Source organism: Centrocercus urophasianus, unplaced genomic scaffold (genome assembly GCF_019232065.1).
Source record: "Centrocercus urophasianus isolate 14NV4802_14NV808 unplaced genomic scaffold, USGS_Curo_1.0 seq_32, whole genome shotgun sequence".
In the NCBI taxonomy this organism is placed as follows: domain Eukaryota; kingdom Metazoa; phylum Chordata; class Aves; order Galliformes; family Phasianidae; genus Centrocercus; species Centrocercus urophasianus.
This window is the reverse complement of record NW_024884889.1, coordinates 6385557-6409655: the sequence shown is the minus strand read 5'-3', so window position 1 is coordinate 6409655 and position 24099 is coordinate 6385557. Positions and strand designations below refer to the sequence as shown.

Sequence of the window (24099 nt, the reverse complement as noted above, 5' to 3'; positions counted from 1 at the left end):
AGCCGCGTCGGGGTTACCGGGCGACCAATGAGAAGGCGCGGGTGAAGAGCCGTCCGCGCAGCTCTTGTTATTGCTGCCGTCTCCCGCTGTGCGAGAGGGCCGCCGCAGCGCCGAGGTGAGCGAGGGCCGCGCCGGGTGCCGTTGAGGCGGGGGGCGCGGGGTCGGGGCTCCGAGGGCCGGCGGGCGGCCGCGGGCCGCTCTGGGGTGCCGCCCGGCCGGGGCTGCGGGCAGAGCGAGGGCCGAGCCGCGCGTCTCCTTGCGTTGTACCCCGCTGGTTGCCTTTTGTACCCGTGTGGAGCTTCGTTCTTTTATGCTGTGCTTTAGGAAAAGGGGCTGTGTGAACCTGCTCCTCGGTTTTGATCCTCGAATTAATTAACGGCCAAGGTTCTTCCTTTCTGACCAATAACCGCCGCTTGTTCCTTTCCAGACATTCAGGTTAGGCGCAGACGGCCGTAGAAGAGCCCTAACTGTGATGTTTTGTGCCTGAACGATGGCAGCGAACGACAGCGTTAATATCCTGAACTCGGCTTACCTGGCAGTGGAATATATAGACTCCTTCCTGCCCGACAACCCTCTGCAGCAGCCGTTTAAAAATGCCTGGAATTACATGCTGGACAACTACACCAAGTTCCAGATAGCGACGTGGGGGTCGCTTCTAGTTCATGAAGCTTCCTACTTCTTGCTCTGCGTGCCAGGATTCATCTTCCAGTTTATTCCCTACATGCAGAAGTATAAAATCCAGCCGGTAAGACAGAGCAGTGGGCTGCATGCTGACCCACCTAGAGACGTGTGAAGGAGGCACGCTGACCTACCTGGCTGCTGGGGGTTTCCATTTCACGTGGCCACGTTTGGCCTCAGTCGCTGCGAGCAATTTGGAAGGAACAGAGGAAAAAGGAAAATCAGAGTATTTGTGATGAGGGGACAAAGAGGAGTGAGTTTGGGGAAGCAACGGAGTTTTTTTTGCTGAGGGGGAGAGTATCACAGAGTCATAGGATCACAGAATGGCCAGGGGTGGAAGGGACCTCATGGATCATGAATCTCCAACGCCCTGCTACATGCAGGGCCACCACCTCCACATTTAGTACTAGACCAGGCTCCCCATCCTGGTGACAGTTTTTTCCTCTGTTCTTTGTAATAGGAATTGGAAGTAAACCACTTTCTAGAATTATCACAATGATTTGATAAGGTGTCTTCCTGCAAACGCCTCTTTGTTCAAGGCAGTTTATTTCTCGACAACTTTTTATCTTCAGCTTCTGTTGTATTCCTTTAGCTATGGCAACACTTTGGTGCAAAGAAAAGAAATAAACTTAGATTTGAATTACTGAATCTGAAACGTTCCTGCTAATTACAATGACTGAAACAACAAGAATAGTTTAAGGGGGCTGGCAAGGACAACTTCTGATGAGAGACTTCAGAAAATGTTCAAGGAACGGCTGGATGTTGTGTTGAATGACATGGTTTAGTGAGAACTAGTGGTGATAGGGTGGGTGGTTGGACTGGATGATCATAAAGGTCTTTTCCAGCTTTGGTGATTCTGTGAAAAGCAGTTTAGAAAAGTGAGAGCCTTTGTGAAATCCAGGCCCATGAAACTGGTGCTCCCTGGTTTAATTTGTGTGGTGGGAAGACCAGCTACCTGTCTTGTACTGTGAGATGAAATTGCCTTTGAAGTCGTCTTTGGCTTTATGTGCAGTAGAAATGCGTAACTCATGTTTCTTTTTGTGTTTTTCTTCCTTAGGATAAACCAGAAACGTGGGAAAAACAGTGGAAGTGCTTCAAAACACTCATGTTCAATCACTTTTTCATTCAACTTCCTCTAATCTGTGGCACGTACTACTTCACAGAATTCTTCAACATCCCCTATGAGTGGGACGAGATGCCTAGGTGGTACGTAGATACGTCTTGTGCGTTCGTACTGAACAGCACTTGCTTACACACATAACAGAAACTTCATGATGGAGTTTGTGACGTTAACGTAACTTTTTTGGCTAACAAACTATATTTGCTAACCAGCCTTCGGACTGAATTGCAGTAGGAGCTCATTAGAGCTTCCTAGAGTCACACTGGCTCTTGTAAGATACCAAGTGGGTGATGTGCTGTGGGATTTTTTTTTATCATCCAGCTTTTTTTTTTATTCTCTGTTATGTCCTTTTAAGTGTTTCTTTGCCCCACCTTGTTTTATTTCACAGCAGCAGTGAGTTACTCAGGGGAGGGGAAGATGCCTCATGTTTCCCTCTTTTGCCCTAAACTGGTGAAAAATGCTGCAATACTTAGAAATGCCTTTTTTTTTCTCACCAGTAGTTGTTTTTACAACAGAAGTTCATCATTTTTAGTTGTTTTCTGTCTGGTTAAATACCCAGCAGGTTTCTGTGTCTAGGTCTTAGATCGCAGGTGTTCCTTATAGGCTGTACATGTGATGTTGAAATGACAGCTTGCTGCACTGCATGTTAACTCTGACATATCAACAGATGAGCTATGAAGGCTGATGCAGATTTTTACATCACAGTGCACAGAGGTTACCTTTTCAACCAGTAATACACATTTCCTGCCTTCACTATCTTGTCAACTCCTTTATCCTTCAAGACTGTGCGTTTGCAAGTATCTTCTACAACTCTCGACTCTTTTTGTTTTTAAAGGTATGTTCTGCTTGCCCAGTGTTTTGGATGTGCAGTGATTGAGGATGCCTGGCACTATTTCCTGCATCGACTGCTGCATCACAAAAGAATATACAAGTACATCCATAAGGTTCACCACGAGTTTGTAGTATGTATTCCTTGTTTTGATTTGGTTGCTTCTAGTGCGTGCAGATTCATACGGCTTGTTTGAAGACTTCATTTGGCAGACTTAAGGGTTTTGCATCTTTCTGACAGTGGCCTTTCCTTGAGCACAGCTGAGTGCAGCCATCCATTTTGATACTGGACGCACCGGCTGTTCTTTGATTTTATTTCAAGAGAGTGAAAGGGTGCACTTTTAATAGCATGGTCTGCTTATTAGGGGGGAGGGATGCAATAGGTTTTCAGGTTATGGCTGTTCATCACTTTGCATTGCTGCAAACTGATGAGTGTGTGGTGATGTGCTTAGATCTGCAGCAGTAGCTGCCATTCTCCTCTTGGCAGCCCCTCAGACTTCTAGCTGGAGCAGCTTCTGGCCAGCATTCTCAAGTACGTGTAGCACTTCATATAGAAGTCATCTATAAGCTAACAGCTGTTTCACTAAGAACTTCCCCTGACGATACAAGCTGATGATTTTAAAATCATCCTTAAGCCAAAGTAGACTTAAAATTTTCTCCTGGTAACGCAATGCTGAAGGTTGTCGGTTTGCTTTTATTTTTGTTTTTTAATTTAGTATCTTTATGTGAGCATTCCACTGTTGAAAACTCTCTGTGGAATTTCGTTTTTGGTAAAAAAAAAAAAATGTGGGAATGACTGTGTGTGTATGTATGTGCATATGCATATATATATACATATGTGTGTATAGATTACAGAATGGCCTCAAGGATGATGAATCTCCAACCCCCTGCCACAGGCAGGGCCACCAACCTTCACATTTCATACCAGCCCAGGCTGCCCAGGGCCCCATCCAACCTGGCCTTGAACACCTCCAGGGATGGGGTCCACACCCTCTCTGGGCAGCCTGTATACATACATAAAATGCTTTGGTTCTATCTTAGGTTTTGAATGATAAGAATTTAATTAATTTATAAAGCTGATCTATCAATATGGGCACTTGTTCATTTTGGTAGGTTTTAATTGGGAATTATCTTTTTTCTTCAAATGACAAATTCTTTTGGCTTCCTTCTGTTTTGTTCTACTTCCAAGACTGGATCTATTGCAAAGCTGATAGGAGCTTGCCAAATGCTTTAACATTCCTGTTTTTTGGCCAGGGGCAATGGTAAGCCAAAGCAGAAGGTTTTGGGTTTAATATGGAAGCACTTGGAATTGCTAATGGCATCATAATCATTATCAACTCGAAGCACTGTTTTCTGCTTTAGCAAGGACCCTCGTGTTTAGATCTTTGCTCGACCAGACTGTTCCCTTCACCCACAACGTTGTTCTGTTTCTCTTGCTGTGGGTTTTGTGGGACGTGGGGAGCACCATCAAATAGTGATGCTGCTTTGGGAGTATAGAAAATCAGAAAGGGTGACAGTTTTCCTGTCTGTTCTGTTTTGTAGTCTCCATTTGGAATGCAAGCAGAATATGCACATCCTCTGGAAACGCTCATCCTCGGAGCTGGCTTCTTTATTGGAATTGTTGTCTTCTGTAACCACGTGGTTCTTCTGTGGGCATGGGTGATATGTCGCCTGATGGAAACCATTGACGTGCACAGGTGAGACCTTTGTTCCTTTTTAATAGTTCCACTTTTCCCTAAGTCTGTCTTAAAATTACCTGTCTCTTTTTCACTGAGCTGAGCTTTACTGCTTTATTATTATTATTATTATTTTCCATGAAATGTGCTTTTACACATCTTAGAATGGCATGGTCTAAAGAGCTAAGCTCTGTTCTGTGTTGAGGTTGTGTAGTCAGTGAATCTTGTTGATCAAAAGAGTGCTATAGATGAGCTAGAGCACCTGAGTGTGATGTCAGCCTGGCATTTGCCAGGATGCTTGGCATACATGCATCTTAGAATGCCAAAAATAATGGAAAACTTCATATTTCATCTCCAGGAATTCTTTCCATTTAGTATTTGATGGTTTAGATTTGCCTCTGAGAAAATGAGCTTTTCTTTAGCTATTTTGTTGACCTACTAGCATCACACTTGACCTCCTGTCTGGAAATACACTGTGAAGCATGTGGTGCCTTACTGTAGGCTGTGTGAAGGATTTTAGTGCAACACGAGCTATTAACTGGCTCGTGGTACAAACCATTGCCATTTTAGGTGGTTTTGATCCTAGGCTGAGAAGCACACGTTCATGCTCAAGTAATTTAGAAACCTCATCTCTCAATGATAATGTCTGCAGGTGTTTGTAACAGATTATACTGTGTTCTCCCCACTAGGTGGTGATGCTTTCCAGTACTGCTGAGCAGATGAGTCGAAATGGCTTTAAAGCAGAGCAGTCTGGTTTTAATATTACTTTGGTTTTGTATTTTCAGTTTTAAACCTTTGAAGAACTTGCAGTAAGCAGAAAACGATTAAGAGCAGAAAGTCTACAACTGTAGTTGATTTGAGCTGCTGTTTGAGGAGGAGCTGAGCTGGCTGATATTTATAGCTTGCTGTCAATAAGGTTTTTTTGTTATTTCCTTTTACTAACATCACTTTTCAGACAGCTAAGTCTGCTTAACAAAGCAGGAGACCAGTCATCTCCTAGGTGTTTCTGCTGAATTCTTAGTGTTGCTCAACTGAGCTGAAAAAGGTCACTGAGTGCCAAAAAGCCACTGTTAACAGAAGCATTTGCTGAAGGCAGGAGGGGATTTTGTTGTAGGAGGGTTACTTCAGGACCCTATAAAACAAAAAATAAAAAATATATTTTTTTTCCTGTATTACAAAAAGAACAAATTGATGCCTATATTTTGTAGTAAGGTTTCTTCCCAAATATAATTAACAATTTTTTTTTCCCCCCTTCCCCTCCAGTGGCTACGATATTCCACTGAACCCTCTTCATTTGGTGCCTTTCTACGCTGGAGCCCGTTTCCATGATTTCCATCACATGAACTTTATTGGCAATTACGCATCGACCTTCACGTGGTGGGACAGAATCTTTGGCACGGACTCTCAATTCATTGCCTACAAAGAAAAAGAGAAGCAGCAGCAACTCAGGATGAAGAAGGCTAACTAAAAATCCAGTGTAAAAATTGTGATGCCTAATACTGGTAGTCAACTTTTGCTTTTCTTTAAAGCAGAGTCGTGATTGGGTATGAAGCATAAATCATTTTCCTTGGCTACTAAGTGGTAGGGAAAAAAACAACACAAGAATTAAACTGCAGTATCTTCCTAATGGGAATGCTTTCTATTTTATACGTAAGCACCACATATATTTTAACTACAAATTTAAAGATGATGCAAAAAAGACAGAGGTTACTTGAGTCTGTCCATGCTTTTTTTTTTTCTTTTGCAAAAAGTTATTCAGTTTTATCTTTGACGTTGCCCCCTTTTGATCCTTTTGGTAGAATTGTTTATGTTCACTGAGATTGGACTTCTTTCTTAAAAATATATCTTCTTAAATATGTAAAATCAAGTAGCAGACTGGTATCTGCACAGTAATTTAAATATTGGGTAAAATTTTGCTTCCAAATATCCAAAATATCTGTTAGTAGAAAGCATGGACAGGCAGGCCTTTTGCACACTGGATAATATAAGCTGTTAATCTCAGAATTCCTGGCTAAACATGAGTTAGCAGAGACATTCTTGATCTAGATTTATTATGTTATTTTAGGGTACAGATAAAAAGAATAGAAGTTTTTATTTGAACAAACTTTGTTTTTGCTGCTCTTTGAAGTTGCTCTGTCAGTGTACTTAGCATTTACATTACATTCCTTTCAGTGTTGTAATTTGCTGAACTGACTTGTTGCTGTATTTGCACTTGTGACTGATGAAATAAATGTGGTTTGGTTTAAGATGGGTATTACACCTTTCATATGTTTTTAATACAAAACTGACCAAAAGCATTTGGGATGCAGCGTCTTGCTTTGTTTATTTCTCTAATGGAGAAACACAGTTTCTGTTCAAGTCGAAATGTTTTGCAGATGGAACTGTTACACACAGACAGCAGTAAGAAATGGATCTACTTGCTCAATTGCCAGCCTGAGCTCTCTGTGGTGGAAGCAACCTCTTTAATCAGGTTTCAAAGATGGCCCTTATCCTCTTTGCTTTGTTAACTCCCACTCGTCTTGCAGCTGTACTTAGCTTTATTCTTGCTGAACTCCCAGCCTAAAAATACAAGGGGCTTTCAGTGCTATGGAATGTCCCTGGTCCCTATGATTCTGTTCATTGATTCTTAGCTCACCTTTATGTCTGTGCAAACGCAGCAACAGAATCACCACTGTGAGCCAGCCAACTGCTTAAACACTTCATTAGTAAATAGTGTCTCTCCAGCCTTAGCAATTCCAAGCTACAACATACATTGCATCCTACAAGAAGTTTACAAGTAATGAATCTGACAGTAACACATCACCTTTTTTAGGTACCCCATCTTTGGGGTTTTCCTGATGTTTTTTTTTTTCTTTCTTTCTTATTTAAATCCTTATTTTGCTTTGCTACTCATTGGTACTTCTGTTTTTGGATTATTTCATGCAGCACAAACACCTTTTGTCCACCAATATGAGATAGGTGCTATTACATCACAGTGTACCTTGCCAGGCATACCACAGAATGTTGGTAGACAGGGACCATGTTTGTAAACATAAAGACCTTTTCTTTCTCACCTATACTTTAAGTGATGACTGCTGAGGTCATTTGAAGGTGATTTTAAACATTTATTTTTATAGGAACACGGGTACCAGTGAAACCTGCATTTTGGCTTGGAATTTATTGCTAACTGGTGTCTGGTTCATAGTTTCCAAATCTCCATCCCATCACTGTTGCCCCTCTGACACGGCTTTCTGGTGAACCTTAGCCACAGAAGCCTATAGCTGTCAGGGCCACTTCTTTGCAGTGGTTCTTGCTGTAATTTTCTATCTGTGAGGGTAGTAAACACAACCAAATCTAGTTGCAATGGTATTTTTCATCATCCAGTCCTTTGCAGCAAGACATTTCTCCTATTTCTCACATCCCTTCTGTGGCTTGGCTCTGAATTCTCAAGGTGTTTTTCCAGTGTAGCTACAAAGAGTAAGGGTAGTAGTTCTGGGTCATTCACACTAACACCTCCTTGGTGGCAGAATCACATCCTTCCTTTTAAGCACTGCCCATCTGTTCAAACATTCAAAGATAAAATTAGCAGTTCTGCAGGGCTGCACTGGAAAATACAGTGGAGTTACCTGTCTGTTGTGATCTCTGATTGCTACTAGAGGTGTCATTTGCCACTGTGTTTTGTATCTCTTCAATGTGATTTACTAATTGCTGTGCTGAAGCATTATTTCACAGAATGGCCAGGGTTGGAAGGGACCTCAAGGATCATGAATCTCCAACTCCCCTGCCACATGCCGGGCCACCAACCTCCCCATTTAATACCAGACCAGGCTGCCCAGGGCCCCATCCAACTCCAGGGATGGGGTATTTAAGTAGAGCTTGACTTACCATGCAATTTAAATCACATTCCCAATTCCCAAATGTGAACATCAGATCCGTTTCAGATGCAATTCAATCCTGTAAAAAGCAAAAAAAAAATGTTTGCCTCCACTCCCTGGCAAGCACAGCAAGCTCTGCAATACCTGGTAGGGCTGTCTTTAGCAATGTTTATTTATAGGCTTGTGGTGAGTCACGATCTGCTGAAAAGGACAGATTGAGGCAAGTCAAAAGAATTTTAAAATGTATGCATGAGAATATGGGGAGGAATCGTGGATTGGATAGATCAACAGAGCTGATTTCTGTGTCAACTATACACTGTATTTTGGAGAAATCGCCTTTAGGAACAGCCACTGAAAGCTGCTCCAGAGTGTGGGGATTCTGGACCTCAACAATGATTGTGGAATAAGGAAACAATGTCAGGAGGCTGAAAGGGAAAAACTGCAAAGCACTTTGGTGCCTGTGTCTTACATACATGTCATGCATACAGATGTACCACATGGGAACTACTTTTCCAGGTCTGAGTTTCTGGTACTGGATGGGTTTCCACATTGGTGTCGTACAACCATAAAACCATTTGAGTCGGAAGGGATCCTTATAGGTCCTCTAGTCCAACTGCACTGCACTAAACAAGGACACCTACAGCTCCATCAGCGCTTAAAGTCCCTTCCAGCCTGTCTTTGGCTGTCTGCAGGATTGGGGTCTCACTTACCACCGCTCTGGGCAACCTGTGCCGCTGCCTCACCACCCTGAGTGTGAAAAACATCTTCCTTATGTCCCCTCTATACATCAGTGGTTAATGATGGTATTTCCCTAGAGATACTATTTCCATGATGCTGCTGTGGAACCAGACAGCCCATGTCCACAGGGGAACATCCATAGGTTCACAAAGGGCTGTTTGTAGCACTTCCTGAGAGCTGATTTGGTGTAGATCAGTGATGGGAGAGGGTGTGCCATGGGCTCACTTTTTTAGATCAGAGGATGGAGGCAAACCAGGTGTTAAATAACCAGAGACAGGGTTCTGTTTGTGGCAGGAAATTTATAAACCTGATGTGGATGTTGCTCGTTGGGGATTTGCCTTTCTCAGCTGTCTGTTTGGGGCATTTTGACAGTTTCTATCGGAGCAGGCTGAGCTGACTGCAGGCAGTGCCGGAGCACAGAACTGATCACACAGAATCACACAGAATCACCAAGGTTGGAAAAGACCTTTATGATCATCCAGTCCAACCATCCACCTATCACCAACAGTTCTCACTAAACCAACACAAAATCCAAACATTCCTTGAGCACCTCCAAGGTCGGGGACTCCACCAGCTCCCCAGGCAGACCATTCCTGTGCCTGACCACTCTTTCAGAAAAGTAGTATTTCCTAACATCTAGCTTAAACCTCCCCTGTGCAGCTTGAAGCCATTCCCTCTAGTGCTATCACACTAAGAGAGAAGAGGCCGACCCCCCGCTCACTACAACCTCCCTTCAGGAAATTATAGAGAGCAATGAGGTCTCCCCTGAGCCTCCTCTTCCCCAGGCTGAACATTCCCAGCTCCTTCAGCCTCTCCTCCTAAGGCCTCTGCTCCAGACCCCTCACCAGCTTTGTTGCCCTCCTTTGAACCCGCTCCAGGGCCTCAACGTCTTTCTTGCAGCAAGGGGCCCAAAACTGGACACAGCACTCGAGGTGCGGCCTCACCAGAGCCGAGTACAGGGGGACCATCACTGCCCTGCTCCTGCTGACAACACCATTCCTCATGCAGGCCAGGATGCCGTCGGCCCTCTTGGCCAGCCGGGCACACAGCTGGCTCACGTTCAGCCGAGCACCAATCAACATCCCAGGTCCATTTCCTCTACGCCGTCTTCCAGCCACCCCGCCCCAAGCGTTCCCTGGGGATTCACGTGAGCAGCTCCCCTGGGAGCATTCCCGTAGAGAATAACGGGATTTTGCTCTGAGCCACTAGTATCCGGTATCCCCGGCGTTATTCGGCAATCACGCAGGCACGGGGCTGAACCCGTTCACGCACGTGCTCGCCGCACGGTCCCCTTACAGGGGCAACGCTCTCACCACAGCCGATTCACACACGGCCGTGCGTGCCCGGCACGCCCCGAGCCCCTCCCGCCGCGGGCACCGGCGTCTCTCCCGGCCCAGGCGGCCCCTCCCTGCCCGCCCGCCTCCTCCTCTCCCCCTCCCGCTGGGCGGGCGGCAGCTGCGCGGCCGCAGGCGGAGGAGCCGGGCGGGATGGCGGTGCGGGAGCTGCGGCTGTTGCTGCTGGCGTTGGGCGCGCTGCTCGCTGCCTGCCAGGCGGCCGAACCCGCCGCGACGGGCAGCAGCCGGCGAAGGAGGCTGAGCGCCGAAGAGGGCATCTCCTTCGAATACCACCGCTACGCCGAGCTGCGGGAGGCGTTGGTTGCCGTGTGGCTGCAGTGCCCGGCCATCAGCAGGATCTACACGGTGGGACGCAGCGCCGAGGGCCGCGAGCTGTTGGTCGTCGAGGTGTCCGACCGGCCCGGCGAACACGAGCCCGGTAAGGGACGGGGAGGACGCTGCGGTGGGCGATGCGGCAGAGCGGGGCGGGCGGTGCCTCCGCTCCCGGCGGAGGGGCTGCGGGCGTGGGGCTGCGCGGCGCTGCCGGCGGGAACGGCGGCGCCGCAGGTGCGCTGAGCGTGAGCCGGCGGCTGCCCGCGGGGAGAGAGAACGGCGGGACGGACGTTCCCTCTGGGTGCCATCCGCCTGTAAGCGCGTGAACAACGAGTGTTGTGCGTTCTCTGTGCCGTGCTGGGTCCTTCGCAAAGGCAGCCCCGGAGATGAAAAACGCCACATGGTTCAGCGCCCACATCACGTGCTGGGGAATGTGATGAGCGCTGCCGATCTGTCCAGGTGGATGCTGAAAATAGTCGCTTTTTTTTTTTCTTTTTTATTTTTTTATGCTACCTCCCCCCGTGGGATTAAGCAGGATTAGAAGTGGAGCGCGCTCGCTGTTTGAAGCCCTTCCTCCCTCTGCAGGGCACGGTGCAGCGCGGCTGCAGATCTCTGCCCGCAGCGGCGCAGGGGAGGCGCGGGGTCACCTGGGGAAGGGCGGCAAGATGAACTCAAGGCCTGTTAGCGTTGTGTGTCACGCTTGCAAAGGTGCCCACAGCATCTGCGCTGCTCCGTTATGGAACCTGAGAGCCCCAGTGTGATGCCAGTGATCACGCTGGAGGTGTTTTCTCCTTAATGAAACACCCTTTCTTCTGCTGTGTGGTGGAAGGCAGCGCCGTGCGTTTCCTCACCTGTGCTGTTGCTGTGCATGAGAAGTGGAGCTCTGGAGCTGCCCTGCAGCCATCCCGGAGCAGGGATCCCACTTCCTGTCAAAGAATGAGTGGCTCTGGTGCCAAGCGTGGCACACAGTGAATGCTTCTGGGGCCAGAACCCGCCTCATCTATTTTTATTTGTTAGTAGATAACATGGGGGACACTCACAGACATACATACGGATGCTTTTTCACAGCAGGCTACGCAACTGTTGTTACACCTGAACGTAACCCGTTCCTAACATGTTGGGCTGCATCAAAAGAGGGATGGCCAGCAGGGTGTGGGAGCAGGTTGTCCCTCTTTGCTCTGCCCTCGTGAGGCCCCATCTAGAGTATTGCATCTAGGTGTAGGGCCCCCAGCTCAGGAAAGATGTGGAGATGTTGGAGCGGGTCCAGAGCAGGGATGGGAGGCTGCTCAGAGGGCTGGAGTGCCTCTTCTTGGAAGGCAGTCTGAGGGAGCTGGACTTGTTCAGCCTGGAGAAGAGAATGCTCTTGGAGGACCTCATAGCAGCCTTAATGAAGCTTATAATTAGGAGTGAAATCAACTTCTTACACAGATAGATGAGGAGGAGGATGGTTTAAAACTAAAAAAGAGAGATTTAGAGTATTTTACTATGAGAAGGTGGTGAGTTGCTGGAAAATATCCACACGGCTGTGGTGCCCCATCCCTGGAGGTGCTTAAGGCCAGGCTGGATGAGGCCCTGGGCAGCTGAGCTGGTGGGTCCAGCCCTGCCCATGGCACTGGGTTGGAACTGGGTGGGTTTTGAGGTCCCCTCCAACCAAAGTCATTTTATGCTTCTACAGGGATATGTGTCACAGGGCTTATTTTTAAATATTTACATGAGTATGTAAGGTACACTATGGCTTATTGGTTTGTGATGTGTAGAATTTGTGCCCCATAAGCCTGGTAGATTTGTGGAGAATTATCACTGGAATTATCCAGCGAACCACCATGAAAACATGCAGAAATGTTCCCCCTCACTTAGTGACCAAACAAATCCACGAGGTGTCTGCAGAACAGCAATGAAGACATGTTGTACCAAGTAAAGAGGCTTTGCACTGAGCACATCGAATCTAGTGCATACGCACATCCATTACATAAGCATATGGATGGCATGCCTGTGCCACAGTGGCTGGGTCATGTGCAAACGCCTGAATCGCCTCTTAGTTTGGAATATCAGTTGCTTTCCAAATACATTTGTAATATTCATGCAACATTTGAAAAGAAATTCATGACAGAAGTTAAAAGGAAGATTTTAGATACATGCTTTAGATTTCCGAAGCCACTGGAACATCTTTAATGAACAAAGCAACTGGCCCAAATCGTTGAGACCTCATCTTTTGCTGGGGTGAACGTATGTTGGGTTGGAAGGGACCTCAAAGCTCACCAGCTCAGCTGCCCAGGGACCCATCCAGCCTGGCCTTGAGCACCTATAGAGATAGGGCACCTGCAGGGATGGGGGACCCACAGCCCTCTGGGAAGCAGTGCCAAATCTGGTCAAGGCAGCAGAAGACAGCAAGGTGAGATGAAGTGAGGAGAAGAAGTGAGGTGGTAAACTGAAGACGTATTGAAGGACAGCAAAGAACAGTTGGCAGTGAAGCACGTGTTATTTCTAGAAAGGAAATAATACTTTGCCTTAACTGCTGTGCGCTGACAGCTTGTGTGAGAGGCTCTTGCTTTGGGTGTCTGACTTTGAACAAACACCCAGTGGGAGCTGATCTCTTGAGGTTTTTTTTTAATTACTGTTAATAAGCTCATCTTGGGCATGAGTCTGTGTTCTTTAATAGCAATGATACATTTAGAATTGATTCACGCCGAAAGCAAATCGTGACATCTTAATCAAATCCTGAAAATAGCAGAATGTTGGCACCTTCAGCACAGCATTTCATACTTTTTCAGAGCAACATTTAGAGGCACTCTCCTGTTTTAGTGACTCTGTTGTTCATCCCTTCCCCCACAGATATCAGTAGAAGTGCAGTGAGGTGCGAGCACTGAAGTGAAATTAATAGGGAAATGCAAGATCCTTCTACTCGTATGGAAACTGTATTAGGTCTTATTTCTGTCATTGAAGCACACCCTCAGAATTGCTGCTCTGGTTTTATCACTTATGATTAATTGCATTTGACTTTGTGAAGCTTCTTTTCCTTACTCTCAGAATTTGCATGTAAACATCTGGAGTTATTTGGTGGGGCCCCTTGATGTTCCCCAGTTTGGCAAGGCGTTAATGCAGTTTGAAGATGGCAAGAGCTTTGTTACTTAAGTTGTATATGAGTGAGCAAGCCTAATTTTTGCACGCTTGAGTTTTGTCAGTTTTTATCAATGCTTGCTTAGCATTCTCTTTCTGAAGAGAGGTGTTGAAGGATACAGTCTCTGGTAAATGAGAGTACAGGGAGTTTGTGTTCATCCAGCTGTGTCACTTGAAGGTGGGGTTTGCAAATGCTATGAATGTGTGGATGTGAGCAGAATGCTTTTCTCCTGGAGCAGACCAAGTCCAGGCTGGACGGGCCCTGAGCAGCCTAAACTGGTGCAGGCCGTCCTACCCATGGCAGGGGGGCTGGGGCTGGGTGGGCTTAGAGGTCCCTTACAACTCAAACCATTCTGTATTTAAGCCATCCTTTTGCTGTCACTGGTTCAGCTTCAGTTTACACGTCGCAGCTAGTTGGCGATGCCATTCACACTGCCAGTGAAGTAGATGGAAGTTTATAGTATGTGTGGTTAGGCAGCTGTCCTCAGCAATCTCTGCAGCGTTTCCTGGAGCTGTAATGCTCCTTCTCCAAATTGTTTCGCTATCTGAGGTATTTAATGTCTTCAGTTTTTCATTAGGCAAGTTGAAAAAGATTGAGAGAGGCTGTGTGTTAACAGCAAAATCACGGTGGATCCCAGCTACTGCATGTGGGAAGCTTCTATTTTATTTTATGGAATAGTAAGAAGGGCCATAGCTATAAGGAGTACCGTGACACCACAGAGGGTAATTGGTTGTTCAGTTTTTCAGACTTCAAATCAGTCTTGATGTGCAGAGCATTCTGAGTTTGTTGATCTGACTCGGACTGGTGATGACAGCCCTAGTGCTCCTTACAGTGCTGATTGCATTGACTGAATTTCTTTTAAAGAATGGTTATCATCTCCTCCTGCATCTGCAGAATGCCTTAACAGTTCCCACTGGAAACAGGGATGTGACACGCTAAGTACTCTATGGCATGGAGGTGTTGCCTTGCTTGCTCCCTCCGCATGTGTTGCTGGCAGTGCTGGTTCCAAGACCAAAGTGTGCTTTCAGTCTGTACCACTCTTCCTCTGGAGGAGAGGCTTGTGGCTGAGTGCCATCCTGCCTGCTGGAAGCCACAGCTCTTCAGACAGCAGCAAACAGGAGGGTGTTGGCAGAGCACTATGGGGCTCAAGGAGCGTTTGGACAATGCCCTCAGACGTAGGGTCTGATTTTTGAGTGTTCTGCGTGGAGCCAGGAGTTGGACACTGTGATTTCTGTGGGTTCTTCCAACTTGGGATGTTCTCTGATGCTATGAGCTTCAGTTCAGTATGGGGGTGTATGTTTGAAACGTCTGTATGTAGCTACAGTGGCCAGGTAAGAGAGTCTGAAGTCATAAACCTGTGGTTCTGAGGCAGGAAAAACTTGATGTTAATTATTATTTTTCTCTCCAAAGCAAGGTGTTAACAATGATATAAGCTAGTAGCTGGTAGCCCTTCATGTTGAACCATGAGCAAAGCCTGACATCTCTGTTCACTTGCAAAGTGGGTCCCAAGGAGCAGGCTGAGATGGCTGTTCTATCCATGCAACCATTCATTATGTGAAGGTGAGTGGCCTGATTTACAGCTGACAAGATGCTACCTAACAGCTTGGATGGCCACCATGTGCCATTTTAAATACCTACCTTAGCTGTGAGCCTGCCTTAAGGCACAGTGCATTTTTTGATCAAATGGCACATCTGGCTGTTCGGCCAAGGTGTAAAGAACCATTTTCTTGGCAAAGCCATCCTTGATCAGCACACTGATGTAATGATCCAGCAGAGTTTTATGTTATCTAGGAAGTGTGGCCCTGACCCTTTGTCAGCTCTCCCAGCCAAAGTGAAATCATAAAGTGTTTCACTACAAGGAAAAGTAATTTAGAAAAAAGACAGTGGAAAGGACAGTGAAATATTTCGAAGATAAAACTTCTTGCGTATTTGTTTCCTGAATCATCTCAGTACTAGATAACTTAATGACAAATGTGTACTGCTGTACATTTTTCTCCTGAGATTGCTAGCTGCAAAACATATCCTTCCATTTCTGTGTCCCTCCAAAGCAAAATTAGCTTACAGTGCAGTTCTTTCATTGGCACACTTCTGTTCTTTACCGTTGCAAGCGGTATATTTCTTGCACATTTACCACTCAAAATGAACTTACTTCCTATGGTAAATGAAAGTTTGTGTCTGCCTTCCTGTTTTTTTCTGCCGTGCTTTCCTTGCCTTTTGGATAAGAACATTGTCTCTGCGTTCCTGCCCAGGTTTTCACCTACATGACAAGGCATGTTCCACATCCTTGCTGTAGCTTGGTGTATGGTGATGCCAGGTGATCATTGTGCATGCCCAATAGGTAACGTACGGCTCAGCTTTTGGTCTTCCCCAGGACATGGTTTCTTCCTGCCTCCTCTTGTTTTTTTTTTTCCCTGTAGGAAGCAGCCCCAGTACTTGTGCTAGCACAGCTATGTGAGCATGCCTATGGTGAGAAGGGTGAGTTGGGAGCTTTTCTCCCTGTTTATCAGCTGTGGATATACAATTTTTTTGTTGTTTGGTAATCTGCCTTGACTGGAGGTACTAGTCTTCCCTTTTCTTCTTGTGCTGATGGGCTGAGTCACAGCAGAAACACTTGTTTGTGGGGGTTGCCATGTGGTACAGCTAGGGGAGCAAATCCACAGTGGAAATAGTAGGAATCTTTAGTGGAGATCATAGAACGGCTTGGGTTGGAGAGCACCTCCAAGCCCACCCAGCCCCAACCCCCTGCCACGGGCAGGGCTGTCCCCACCACCTCAGGCTGCACAGGGCCTATCCAGCCTGTCCTTGAGCACCTCCAGGGATGGGGCACCCACAGCTCTCTGGGCAGCTGTGCCAGGGCCTCACTGCCCTCTAGGGAAAGAATTTCCTCCAAACATCTTACCTAAATCTCCCCTCTTTTAGTTTGAAGCCATTCCTCCTTGTCCTATCTCTGCTAGACTGTGTAAAAAGGTGATCCCCCTCCTGCTTGTAAGCTCTCCTCAAATACTGGAAGGCTGCTTGAATAGCAGTGGGAAAACCTATCAACAAACAGAAAGAGAGGATATTGATAACACTGGCCAATAAAAAAACAACAACTCCTCCATAAGACCCTCAAACAGCAAAGCTTAAGAGCCAGCAAGCTCATCTGACTTGAAAACTGAGGAATTGTCTGAAATAGATGTAGCCATGGTGACAGAGAGGATTAGCAGCCTGAGACTGATCTCATTGGTCTGCCGCTAGCATGAGTCGCTTGTTTGAGCAGCGTTAATATGTTGTCTCACGCTGCTTTATATGCTGAGACCATCTGGCATCGGCGGTATTTAAAGGTGCAGTTGTGCTGGGAGATGGCTCGGCTGCCATCCTTTGATTTCTGCTTGTGAGACAAATCACGAGAGTTTGGAGGTCTTTCAAGATCAGCCTCGTGCCCTAAAAATATTCTGAAAAGTCACAGCTGAATTGGGGCCATGCAGAGAATTTCTGGAGTTTGTTTTCTTGTTGGCCAACGCACATTTAAAGCATTCTCTGCACAAACATGCACTTGTGCGTGTTTCTTCAGGTGTGTGCATGTGGGGCTGCCTGGGACGTGCATGGAATGACCGTGAGGTTCTGCTGCTCATCGTTTGTGTATTGAGGAAAGCTATGGCACAGAGTTAAACGAACCAAATAAAGCTTGACCAACAGATCTAGGATGTGTTGGAGCCTGTGCTTTCAAGAAGTAAACTATTTTGGTTTTCTTCCAGTTTTGCCACGTCCTGTTGAAAATATGTTTTGCAGTGTCTGATTCAAGAGAGTTTTGTAGAGACTCAGTTAAAGTGAACCATATCTTTGATCTATTTATAGCTGTGAGTCTTCATCTGCTTTCCTTAATACTGCTGTAGAGTGGGTGTTAGCTTCCAAAGGAGCTTATGCTACAGCGCTGACGTTGCCCAGATGCTTCTGAATTTAAGTTTTCCTTTCTTTCTTTTTTAAAGTTTTTTTGGGGGGCTAATTTTAATCATGATTCTTGATTATTCCCAGAGTTTCTCCTCAGGCAGGATGGGTGGCTAAAGGGTGACCAAATACTAATTAGAATACGTTCTTGTTGCAGCTGGTGAGTGCCAGAGCAGTGCTCTGTGCGTGGGCTGAGCATCACAAGAGAAGTGGCTGCAGGGAAAATTAGCCAGAGGCTTTGTTCTCTTGTACAGACTTACAATGAAGCTGAATTTGAAGTTCAGTCTTGACAGCAAATACTACATTTTTGCATTTTCCGATTACAGATGTTCTGTAGTTACTGATGAAGGTGCATAACAGCTGTTTGCAGAGACTGATGTGAGATTCATTGGATAGCAGTGATGCCCTTTGTGGCACAAGAAAAAATATGAAACTAAGGGCTTGGGAACTATTTCAGAAACCCTTAGGTTTTAAGCTTTCATTTTGGAGCACTGACTTCGATGCCAATATAAATTCTTCTTATGATTTCACTTCAAATGCAGGATCCAATAAACACACAGCCATGGATGTTCTACTCCTTTAAATAGCTTTACCATGATTACGTTATATGCTTAATGTTTTTACAGCTTAGTCCTGTTTCCAGTCTGTCAGAATGAGTATAGATCACATGAAGAGTGCCAAATGGCTTATCTCCCCACACTGCTCCCAGGCCCCAGTTCCTTGTTTGTAAGTCAATTCAACATGATTCTTTGGATTTACTTTTCATGTGGGATCAACATAGGTGAATTTGTCAGACACCCCTTACAGCAGATCTTACTAGGAGCCCTAAGAAGTAGCAGTATGAAAATGTGCGTTTGAAGCGACCAGCCTCAAATGGCTAATGGCAAGTTCTTATCACAATCCCATTGCAGTACATCTGGAGATCCATTTTAACAATATGCTTTCTCTGTTCTATTGGACTACCAGAATATCTTTCTGTGTTTTGGAGTCAGTCTCACAAGCCTGCTAACAGAAACTGCCAAATTATCAGAAGGCAAACGTCTCCTGTACAAAGAATAGATCAAAGCTCCTAGCAATGTAAGCAGAACTGCTGTTAGAATTATGCTTCCTAAGCTTTGTCCTAGGTAAAAACTGGAGAGTATTCCAGTGCTAGTCCAGTAATCCCTGTGCAGTCAGGCTGTAAGATTGCTCTGGAGTGCTTAGGTGTTTGTGTAAGACTTGGCAAGGGTTTAGTGCTCACCTCTACACCCAGCTCCCACTGTAATATTGAGGAAGGCTTTTGGTGTGCCTGCAATTCAGTTTACCTTCTGGGGCTCTGGAGCCATGTTGTTTGGTGTCTGCCAGTTGCCCAATTGCCACAGAAACTGGAGCTACCAAGTAAGTGTGTCTGTTCTTCATCTCCTGCTTCCTAAGAAATGAGGGGAGGACTGGGATAATCTAAGCTAAAAAAAGAAATATGTGACATGGCCAGAGGAGGTGGAGTCTCATTTGCAGGTCCAGCTCAAAGGCTCTTTAGAGACCTTCCTGACGTATTTTGCAAAGGGACAGATAAGCATCAGAGACCAACAGTGTTCAGTTTTCTTATTGCTGATACCTGCCACCTGGAGCACTTTGAGACAATATCCATTAAAATTAATTGCATGGACACTGAGTTACGTATGCCATACCCTATTGGTAGTATAAAAAGTGTAGGTTGAAACGTTTGCAAGTTCCCTGTTCTAACTGAAACTCATTGCATCCTGGAAACCTATGAATGAATGGCATGGGGTTTTTTTTGTTTGGGTTTTTTTGAGTCATGGATTCATTTAAAATGCTTTATTTTCTTTCCTTTCTTCTTCCTCCTTTCTTGTCAGTCTCTTCTATATTTTTTTCTATTAAATCACTGCAGTTGTCCTTCAAGAGCAACCTCTCAGAATTCAGCAGAGGTGAAATGGAGGAGAGGAAATGGAAGGGGCAAAAGAAAATGTGCTTTTGCTGTGGATTCTTTAGACTTTTGGTATTCCCCAGCCTTATGCCTGCATTATAGGGTGTATTGAGGTAGTAAAATGTAGGAGGAAGCTGTGGCTGTAGTTTACAGCAAAAAATGGGATGTATTGTTAACGTGCATACAGTGAAAGGTTTAACAACAGATACAATAAATGAAGTTCATGTGCTTCCCTTGTTTTCCATCAGTAACATAGCTAATCCTTGATGTTCTGCCTTTCTCAGTGTTACTGGCAAAGCTTTAATGGCTTTCAGTCTGCAAAATTGATATTCTGATCAATTTTGTTTCCTGTTTATTTGGCTATCCTTAGCAGCAATTGAAGTTCAGACTGCTTCAGAAAACAGCCATTCTTACTAAGCTCTTGGGAGAGTAACAAAAAGAAAGAAATTCTTCCCATGCTTCTTTTTATCTTTAAATCGTTCAGATAATCTTTAAAATGTACTTTTTATCTTTAAATCTTTAAAATGTACTTTCTATTAATTTGGATTTTACTCTATGAAAAACTGCTGGGAGAGGAAATGGGGAATAATCCTGTCAATGTAAAAATTAATGACCTTGATGTGTGCGCATTTTAAATGACTTGAAATGTCAAAAATAACAAGTCTTGGAGGTTTTATTTATATCGCTTTGTTTCTGGTTTGATCAAGACTGTTTGGGAGTGATTGTAATTCTCCATTAGAATGGAGAAATTCACTTCTAATGAAAGTGAATAAATGTGTGAACTTTCCCTGTTATTTAGAATTTTAAGCATGAAGGTATGCTTAAAACGCAAGTTTGCCAATACAGAATCACAGAATGGCTGGGGTTGGAAGGGACCTCAAGGAACATGAAAATCTCCAGCCTCCTGCCACATGCAGAGCCACCAACCTCCCCATTTCATACTAGAGCATACATTCTTGGTGCATTTTGCCTAAAACATCTTCCAGTGGTCTTTTAGCAGGTGATTTTCTGGCATATGTGTGTTGACACATCTTTCAAAACTTCAAACATTAGTCTATGTTACAGAAAAAGATCTTGTGAACTTTGTGACAGTTCTCTAGAAGTCTCTTATTGGAAAGAGCAGCGAGGCATTGGAACGGGCTGCCCAAGGGGGTGCTGGAGTCACCATCCCTGGGGGTGTTGAAGAAAGGGGTAAATGTGGCACTGAGGGACTTGGATTAGTGGTGTGGTGGGGATGGGCTGTTGGTTGGCCTGAATGATACTACAGTGGTCTTTCCAACCTTAATGATTCTATGATTCTGTGAACATCAGCCTTGCCTCTAATCCTGGCATAACAGTTGCGGTTTCATTATAAAGATTTGGGGAACAAATCTGACAGCGCTGAACAGAGTGGAGCAACTTAGGGTTTCCCATTTCCTATGGTGGTGGTGATGACTTGTTCTTACTTTATGGCTCTTGCTGTTGTGGTTTTTCTGCCTGCGACTCTTCAGGTAGCATGGCTTTCCTGTCCACAGCCACAAGGACTTCAGTCTCAGCAGGATTCCTTCAAGCAGAGCAGAGCTGTAGATGTAGAAACTTCCAGTCTCACAACTCATCTTCTAGGGAAGTAGCAAGCTGAATTTTGCTTGGGGACTGTTTGATTTGATATCTTTAGGCCTGTAGCAAAATAAGATAAAATGTCTAGAGTGGAGTGGCTATGGTTAATATCCTGACAGATAAATACGTTTCTTTAGCTTTAAAATCAACATTTATATTCCGATTATTTCTTCTAGAAGAAATTTAAAAACTTCTAGATCTTCATGATTAAATCACAATTAGGCATAAAGTACCAGTCTAAACATTGTTTGGGAACTGCACATTCGAATAAGGATGCCGTTGCTGGAATTTAATGAGAGAGTCCTGCAGGGCCTGGAGGCACACCGAGGAGTCTGAGCAGATTGCCCAGATCCCATGTGAACTGCTTAAGAAACAACAAGTCAGATGATCAAGGCAAACTGAAATACCATGGGTAGGTGGCAGATTGAAAGATGCCCCTAGGAAACACAATTTCAAATGTTTGCACTGGGCTCAAAAGCCTTTAAAGATATACTAAGCTGTGCTCAAGTCAAGAGCTTGCTTCCTTTGCAATTCAGTAATTTCAAAGGGAAAAAAAGCATAAATAACTTCAAAAGGAAGTAGTTGTAGAGAATGGGAACAAAAATATCAAAGGTAACTTTCTAGAACTTTCTCATGTATTGAAGGGGTAAAAGCAGATAGGTTAGAGGCATATGGTGCATCTTGAATAACTTTTATTTCCTTCTCGACAACTAGAGAAAAGAAATAAAAGAATCTACCTAATGCTGAAGTCTGAGAAAGCTCTTTAGATAAAAAGAAACAAAAAAATTCTCCCAAGAGTTAGTGTGTTGCTATGTGAACAATTATAATGCTGAAGCAGAAATAGTTTACTGAGTGCCCAGTATTTGAAGAAAGTTTTTCTGTGGGCGATATCAAAAGGGGAAGAAGTGTTTTGATGCCGGTTAAAAAGATCTGTGTTGTGAAATTTCTTCAGCAGTGTCTTCTCTGAAGAACCGCGGCAAGCCTCCTTACCACAGCCAAGCCAGAATCTGAGCGTGCTGAAAGTTAAGAAGGCATTGGAGTATAATTTATTACTGGATATTGATCTGTGCATAATAAGTGTGTGAGGAACACAAATTTGTTCAGAAAAGAGGAGACAGAACCCATTTCTTTGTATATATCTGCCAAGTATCTAAAAGTGCAAGTGAACCAACAGCATGCTTGTGCCTTGTTTAGTCAAAAGCTTGAATCCAGTAGTGTTGATGGAAATACATTAATAGAGGTTTTCCTACACTTTTTATAAGGGTTTCTCCCAAGGTTCTAATGGGATCACTGGTGTTTATTGGCATTGCTAGCCTGTGTTTAAACTGGAGATTTACTCCTTAGGCAAATGGAACTTGTCCGTGTTGCTGTCACATTGGACACAGGACTGTGGTTGCAGAAGGTGAAAGGTGGAGAGGGAACCATGATAAACAACCTGAACATTCATTAAGGGTGTGGTGGATTTTTTTAATGACAGAGATGAATTCATTATGTTCTGTGATAATGTGGAGGTTGTGACAGCCTCAGGAAGAGAAAAACTTCAACGGTGTGAGGCATTAATTCCCAAGGGGTTGGAGGTACTGTCATATCCTAGTATTCCCTAAAAATAAGACAGCAAAGACATCTTTCATCTAAGTGACATGCTGTGCCGATCCCAGAAATATTATGGGATGTTATTAGATTTCCTGTACGCTTAGGTGCAAAATAATATCCCAAGCTATGCCACAGAGATGGTGTTGGTGCTTTCCTTTTCTTGCTGATGCCACTTCGCTAGCAAACTTCTTAAAATAGATTTTATTTCAAATTTCCCTAATAATTAAAACAGTTCTAATTTATTGAAGTTGTAAAATTGAATAGGATTATAATTACTGTGGTTTAGTTCATGTTTTATTCCTTCAAGGAAAATGGTTAAAATAACTCTTAACTATCATTGTAGAGGTTTTTTCCTCTATTCCTTCCTTCCCTACATTGTTATTCTGTGGTTTAATTTTTTTGGTCACAACTCTGAAAGGAAATTCCTGAGCTTTTGATTTTCCTGTGTCAGTGCTGAACTGCATTTGATGTGTCGACTCATAATGCTGTCAAAATATCATGACTTCAGTTTCAAGCCTGTGCCTCTGTGGGATTTCCTCAGGAATAAGCAGTATTTGGAGATACATTCTATGGAAGTGCATTTTGCTGATAAGTGGAATGTAAACAATGAATTAGGAAGTGTTTATAATCAAGGATTGAATGTTTTCATTTTGACGCGATCAGAAGAAGGGAAAGGACTGGGCAAAACTCTTCATTAGACTGAAATCACAATGTATGTCATGTTTTGATTAATTTTGCTTTTGAAAATGACCTGTAATTAGAACATAATTTTGGTTCGTATTGTGGATCAAAGCATCACTATTAGCATGGCTTTTCCTTAATCAATTTGTTCTGGTTAAAACAAGGATTGATGTGTTGTTCCTGAGAGGACAAGTTAACACAGTAGTGTATGACTTGGATTTTGTGGATTTTGTGAGCTACTGTAATTGGAAATCAGTTGCAAGATGTTTGGTTTTTTTTTTTTTTCAGGGAAAAGAATATTAAAAATGTAAGAGAGTATATAGTTCAGGAGGAGCACTGCCTATTTTAAAGCATGAAGCCTGTAGAGCTAGAATAATTTAGTCTTCTGACATACAAAACTGGGACAAAGCAACACACAAATGCTTGTGTTGGTCCATTGATTCCTAGCACTTGAAAAAGAATCATTTGTGATCCTTTGGGAGGTTAAGAACTACTTAAATTTTAGCACTTGCCAAGGCTGTTAAGAGAACAGATGAAAACAGATTAATTTGGCAGTAACTTAGGAGACCTAGATGCTGCTTTCTAGGGTGTTTGGCAGGCCTGCAGTGAATAGATGCTAATTACCGTGCCAATTTATGTATTCTGGGGATCCCTTGCCTTCCCTTGCCTTCCCTTGCCTTCCCTTGCCTTCCCTTGCCT

The 24099-nt window shown here is 44.4% G+C and overlaps 2 protein-coding genes across 2 annotated transcripts in view; both read left to right on the top strand.

Annotated features, from left to right (window-relative positions):
- The first annotated feature begins 5 nt into the window (after positions 1–5).
- MSMO1 (methylsterol monooxygenase 1) lies at positions 6–6548 on the top strand. Its single transcript, XM_042829777.1, has 6 exons — positions 6–115; positions 428–745; positions 1736–1884; positions 2634–2760; positions 4169–4323; positions 5566–6548. Exons 2-6 carry the CDS (start codon positions 491–493, stop codon positions 5768–5770), a joined length of 891 nt encoding a protein of 296 aa, XP_042685711.1. The 5' UTR covers positions 6–115; positions 428–490; the 3' UTR covers positions 5771–6548.
- A 3833-nt stretch (positions 6549–10381) lies between these two features.
- The window catches only part of CPE (carboxypeptidase E), a 42625-nt gene continuing 28907 nt past the window's right edge, over positions 10382–24099 (top strand). The window contains exon 1 of the mRNA XM_042829775.1: positions 10382–10667. Coding sequence (XP_042685709.1) covers positions 10382–10667 — 286 coding nt within the window. The remainder of the gene's footprint in view (positions 10668–24099) is intronic.